Raw genomic sequence first — 6,406 nt, 5'->3', positions numbered from 1 at the left:
AAAATCCCCAATCTCTTTTTCCTTTTGTTGGCCAATCTCTCCATGTTGAATGTAATAGCATGATGTGTGAATATAATTTTTGCATTAAGAACATTTTTTTTTGGTAATGTAAACCTTCATAACCAATCACACACCCATGTGAATTTGGTGTGGAGGTGTGTAGGAGCTTATCTTAGCCACCAAGAACGTCACAAACCATGGCCGGTAAAAATTTCAAGCGCGGAGTGGAGGATGAAGGGCACTATTGGTTTGTTTGCTTGGTCAAAAAATGCCCGCTTCAACGCAAGAAGTTCACAACTCTAAGGACATTTAACAACCACAGGCGAATTATACACAACATGTCTCCTATTCCACACTTGAAGCGCGGTCCGAAGATAAAGCGAGTATGCAAAGATAAGAAAAGTGAGGATGCATCATGTGCTTCTCGCCACCTACAACGATCGATAAAGCGCTCGTTCTCGGTCGAAGAGAGGTATGCCAATTGTAGGGCTCAGGCAAAATACAGGGCAAAGCTTAGTGCCAAAAAATTATGGAAAACCTTGCCTTGCAAAGAAGGGATAGATGAAGCACAGTGGATTGAGGAGCATGTTCAAGGTTTCATGGCTACCTGGGACGCTCCAGCTCGTAAGGAGAAGCGTTTGTCCCGAACTTCCGAGAAGGTTCTCGGAAAGAAGCAAGCCCGTCAAGCCTCCATGGCTACATCCCTCGTCCCTGAGTCAAAGTGTGATAATCCTTTTGTTGATGATTCCTCGGAGGAGGACTAAGGACCTATTTGCATCTTGTGCTTTGTATTCAAAATGCAACTATTGTAATCTCTATTTGGAAATGACATTGTAAGCCTTATTTATTGTGAGTCATAATACAAGGAGGACTAAGGACCTATTTGCATCTTGTGCTTTGTATTCAAAATGCAACTATTGTAATCTCTATTTGGAAATGACATTGTAAGCCTTATTTATCCATGTTAATCTTTTCATTCATATTAGTCTCCACTCTTTATTATGTTTCCTCCAAGTTTAATATTGCTATGTAATCTCAATGAGTTTAAAGCTAAGAGAGAGAGAGAGAGAGAGAGAGAGTTTCTACCTACATGATCATATGACTTTGTGCATTATGAAGGATCCACCCATTTTTAAAGCAAATTAGAAGGCTAGAGACACAATTACAACATTTGTATACAGTCATCTCAAAATATGCAAAAAATAATCCATAATTGATGACATGTTCCTAGGTAGACATTCAATTCAATGTTTCAAGATTAACAATAACATCAATGATTAGGTTGTCTTGATGTAGCTTGCTTGTCTAGTTTTTTTTGCATCGTTACAGGAGCCTTCTTCTTGGGCCTTTGGAAAGGCTTTGCACTCTCATGTGGTGTTCTTCGCCTAGCAAGACTTCGTTCCACAAATGGCTTCTTTCGAACAATGCTGTTATCATAACCATCTTCCACAACCTGAAACTGAAGTACACAATCTGTCGCCTCGCTAGCATCTTTTACATCACAAAATTTATGCTTCATTCGCCTCATTAGGGACGCTAGATGTTGAAGTAGTCTCATGTCATCACCTGCATGAGGAAAATTTCAAAATTAGAGGCTCACCGTTTTCTTAAAAAACAAATAGAGACTCTCCAAATTTTTACGGCAACACTGACATACAAATGAACTTCGATTGCCTACTCACCTATACTCTCCATTTCCCAAGCGGATCGTTCCGTTTTGCAAGAAGCATAGGAAGTGCTCTGGAATATTTTGCCTAATATGAGATTCAATCCAGTGACTGTTCTCACTTCCATACAATACAAAACATGCTACTTGAATCTTTCCTAAAAGCAGCCATAGGAGCAAATGTCCCAAATTTTGGGGTGGCCTAATACGAAAGTCACATTCAAACCAAAAAGCCCATCTGGTATGAGGATCACTTGGCATGTATGTCAATGGGAAACCATACATCCATGGCACTTTTTCATCTGCCTTGTCAAATATTATTTTTCGCACGTGCCTGGGAATGCTTAGAGCCATGCCATCAATGAAATCTTGCAAATTCGTCTCTAACTCTGCCAAAATAGGGTTGCCTTAGCCACACGTTGTATACAAGAGGTAAGCCTATTCCATGAGATAGACACACAATGATTTATTACAAGCTTCTCTTGGACATTATACCTGGACTTTCGGGATCCCCTGGCATGGCAATGCGCAATCTTCTTTGTGGTGCCAGCATAGGAATCTTGACATGACCATGTCCCATATGTCCTATGCCATTTTGAGCAAAGCAGAGGAATCTGTCGGGTATGTGTGGTCTCACTTGCTGCTCTATCCATGGTCCCTCACCATTTGTTTCCAAACAAAAACAAATTACTTGTATTTTGCCTAGAACTATCCACATAAGCAAAGGTCCCATATTTTGGATGGGATAAAATTGAAACTTCTTTTCCAAGATGTAAACCCACCTCGTATACAAAGATGTGGGCATGTAGTATAATGGAAGACCACACTCCCAATTTGATTGGGCTTGCACAAGCCCATATATTTTTGTTTTGATGCTAGAGGGTAACTTTCCCATGTAGTGCTTGAAGATAGAAATTTCAATAGGGTCGATTGCTATGTGTTCCTCAGCTTCCCCTTCTGAAGTCGATTCCATATCTGCTACAAGTACATAAAAGCAACCAAGTAAACACATTTGCATGTATTTTTCTACACATTGCCACACCTTGGCTCTGACCCTACCAAAGAATACCTAGTGCATGAACCGGAAAATTATGCAATCACCTCTAAGTCCATCGGGACTTAATGCCATATCAATGTCATGTGACTCCTTTGATGACATGGTAGGAAAATATTTTGTCTTTTCCTTGAAGGTGGAAATCCAAGCACAGGCTTTTGCTATATCTAATCTTGGTGCCCCCTTGAAGACCATGTCTGCTACAAGTATGCACAAATTCATTAAAAGAATGTTCTTTGGTCTCACCCTTCCCTATGAATGAAAACTCCTTTGAGCAATGACACACATGCATGCAGTGGAAGAAAAAATCACCTGCGATCTCGACTGCTTCATCCAAGTCTGACATAATTGACTTCAATAACATTTCTCGATTGTGTGGGTCCTGGTACGAAGTATCTGCATGAAATTCTAGCCAATCACATGTGTGGGCATGAAGTGTAGGTGTTGGACCAAGCGTACATCTCATTGCAAAATAAAATGACATAATTTCATGAGTTTATTATGTGTACCTTTACCTGAACGTTCATGTGGATGTAGTGTCGAGTCATGTACATGCACTCTTGTTGTTGGAGCATGTGATGAAGAGGAAGCACCAATCTTGTCCTGGTACAAGTTGTGGCACTTGCGAACGATCGTGTGCACCTCTAAGCCCTGAAGAAGCATAACTTTGATTTGATGCTTGCACACATTCCCTTTCTTGGACCAGTTACAATTGCAGCAGGCCCATTCAGAGATGGCATTGTACACGGTGTAATAATGTTCGCGTTTGCTTTCACTCAGAACTGATGCAGTGCGTCCATCCCTTGAAAATGTAACAGATGCATCGCTAATATTGAGGGCTCTTGTGACAGAATGCTCTATTAGCCGTTCGATGTTAAAGTTATGCTTAAAGCCCTTCTCTTTAAGAACATCCATATACCAGTAGTAGGGTAAGCAGGCTGATGTAAGCTTATGTACCAGCCAATCTAGACGTCGCCCATATATTTTTTTCTTCTCACATAAAAAGCGAGACTTCAGAGTTGCGTGGTATGACTCGATTGCCCCGTTCGTGTCTTGATTTGCATGTGGGAGAGTACGTGCTGCTCGAACCCACATAGCTGTAGCACAACTAAGCAAGAGAGAGGTTACGCACGATTTGTAGACCCAATAGACAAGTCAGCATATAGAGAAGTAACACCACCTTGAGTATGGATATGTCCGAACTTACGTAAGCGATGGGCCCATCGATCTTGAAAATACTCTAGGAACTTCGATTCCTCGACAAAGTCTTCTATGAATTGGTCAATCTCCATCTCAACCTCAACCATCAATTGCTTGTCAGACCATGATTTATCACGTCCCATATGCATGATTAATCCCAACCTCTTAAAAATCTCGGCACGTTTGGGCCAATCGTTGACCTTTTTAATGACATGCTTTAACCAGCACCGTCGAACATGCCAAAGGCATAAATATATAGGTACATTGAAGACACGTCTACATGCATTCAAAAAAAGAGTAAGTAAGCTATTAGGAGGTCTTAAATTAGCAGAGACTGAGAACACACAAATGACAATATGCATTATCCAATAAGTATGTGTACCTCAAAGCTTGGATTTCTGCAGCTGCATCATCTACCATAAAGGCATTGATATCCCACGACTTGTTGAAGTCAAGGACACGATTGCGTAACACTCTCAACCAATATTCGGCCACATCCGTAGTGGAACTCGAGGTGATCACCCAAGCAACCGGAACTCCATTACGATGTGGATCAAAAACCAACATAGTGTACAATTGAAACTACAAGGTAGCCAAAGTGTAGCTATCATTATATTACTAGAACATGAAAGAAATATAGGATGAGAATGAGAATGAAAAATGCAGTTATAATAAGGTGTAGAGAAATATAAACTCTTACCTTATACACATTTGTTCCAAATGTTGAGTCTAATGCAACCAAGTTATCATTTCCAAACTCACTCATCTTCTGTAGTTGCCAAGGCGTTTGGATACCAAGGATGAAGTCATGGTGATTGTCTTGTTCTTGATATACGAAGACATGGTCTCTATTCTCAATCATCCACATTCGTATGCTTTGGGCATCATTGGAGTGTAGTTCATACGTACTCGAAGCTAAACGCTTTGCAATATTAAGTACATCCCTAATGGAAACAAAATCGTCTCTTTGATAAACACAATCCGGGCTTAACTGTTGCCTCTGATGCACCATTGCAATGTGCTTGTCCAAAACTTGTGAGGGAGTGAACCCCTTACACAACATATTGAATATCCATTGTTTCCTGTCTAAGGATAGCCATGGGGCAAAAGCAAGGTTGGGATCACTTATAATATCCATAGAATTTCCATGGCAAATAGTGTCATCCAAGTTAGTGTGATGCATGTGAATGTATGAAATGCATGCTACGTCAACCCAATGATACAACTGCTTTACCACAAAATGGCATTGGCAGCCTACTGCATTCCGCCCATGCATTGCATGAGGCCTAGATCCTTTTCCTAACTTTGGAACTTTGTTGGGATCCACAGGGAGTAGTAGAGCATTTTTGGCATCCAAGGGACCGAAGGAGCACCAATACCTACACCACACCCATATTGCAATGAGGGAGGACCTATTAACAACAAAGGATCGAACTCAACATAAATTTGGCATCCAAGGGACCGAAGGAGCACCAATACCTACACCACACCCATATTGCAATGAGGGAGGACCTATTAACAACAAAGGATCGAACTCAACATAAATTGATAAGAGCTTACGTTTTTTTAAGTAACCAAGAATTGTCTTTTGACTTTTTGAGGCACCCATCCTTTTTATGTTCTGTCTTTTGGATGCGAAAGCTTGTAGGGAACATCGAGTTTTGGCTCTCTCCCTCAATGAAGTCGTCAACACGATCCATGTTGATGTATGCTATGCGACAGACCTTGTATCGAGATCCAAGGTCTTCAACAAGATCCCAATGCAGGTTGCTTGCATTAAATAACCCAATGGGAGGTGTCTGCAATTTGCTGATATGGTATCCAGAATAAGTTTGTTTCAAGCAAATTGCTTTTTTCTCAATGTCTTGAAGCCTGTCATCGAAGAAGTTTAGAAATAGGTAAAAAGGATTTAAAAAAAACACAACCACCATGATTGAATAGAAAGGCACAACGTACGCAGTCACTGGGAGGGAAGCCATGGGGTCGACGGTGGATGGTAATCTTCACAGAGATGCTTTTGTAATTCTTGCAGATGCCCACGTGTTGGCCTCCCGAACCTATAGAACAAGCGAGGGCCAAGAAGACGTAAATAACTATGAGGAAGAAGGAGATCCAAAGGGGGGATTAATGGAGGGAGTAACGTTTGGGGAGTAAGGGGACACATGTAGTATTGGTGGAAGGGGACACATGGAGTATCGGTGGAAGGACAGATGGAATATTGGTGGAAGGGGACACATGGAAGGGGACACGCGTCGACTTTGTGGCTGGAGCAATCGACCCATGAAAGCGCTGCAGGTGAAGGTGGGAGCAAACCTTGGAGCACACCTCGAACGGGAGGCCTCAGGCTGGAGTTGCGAAGGAGTAGGGAGTGGGAGCAATGGATAAGGCCAGTGTTAACAGAGTATTCCACCAATATGGCCAGCGATGGAGGGGCGTTGGATAAGGGAGCTTTGGATAAGGGAGTTGGTCTTCCACGTGATGGAGCG

At 41.7% G+C, this 6,406-nt stretch overlaps 1 protein-coding gene across 1 annotated transcript; it reads right to left on the bottom strand.

Annotated features, from left to right (window-relative positions):
* Positions 1–1,270: 1,270 nt before the first annotated feature.
* LOC147880409 (uncharacterized) lies at positions 1,271–5,196 on the bottom strand. Its single transcript, XM_087370607.1, has 6 exons — positions 4,621–5,196; positions 4,303–4,502; positions 3,928–4,196; positions 3,236–3,817; positions 3,033–3,116; positions 1,271–1,566 (listed from the first exon to the last, which is right to left on the bottom strand). The coding sequence occupies exons 1-6, from the start codon at positions 5,194–5,196 to the stop codon at positions 1,271–1,273; spliced, it is 2,007 nt and encodes a 668-aa protein (XP_087226733.1).
* Between the last annotated feature and the right edge of the window lie 1,210 nt (positions 5,197–6,406).

Source organism: Dipteris shenzhenensis, chromosome 32, assembly GCF_047967505.1.
Source record: "Dipteris shenzhenensis isolate YYH24624 ecotype China chromosome 32, Dip_SZ_1.0, whole genome shotgun sequence".
In the NCBI taxonomy this organism is placed as follows: Eukaryota; Viridiplantae; Streptophyta; class Polypodiopsida; order Gleicheniales; family Dipteridaceae; genus Dipteris; species Dipteris shenzhenensis.
The sequence above is the reverse complement of the archived record's forward strand: the minus strand, read 5'-3'. Positions and strand labels throughout refer to the sequence as shown.

What these genes read in the sequence shown, in the direction of transcription:
- LOC147880409 (XM_087370607.1), bottom strand. Translation starts at nt 5,196, where the DNA reads ATGCATGGGCGGAATGCAGTAGGCTGCCAATGCCATTTTGTGGTAAAG. An exon ending in ACATCCACATGAACGTTCAG is followed by an intron (nt 3,117 to 3,235) that starts GTAAAGGTACAC and finishes AATTTCATGCAG; the next exon opens with ATACTTCGTACCAGGACCCA. An exon ending in TGAAGCAGTCGAGATCGCAG is followed by an intron (nt 1,567 to 3,032) that starts GTGATTTTTTCT and finishes TTCCTCATGCAG; the next exon opens with GTGATGACATGAGACTACTT.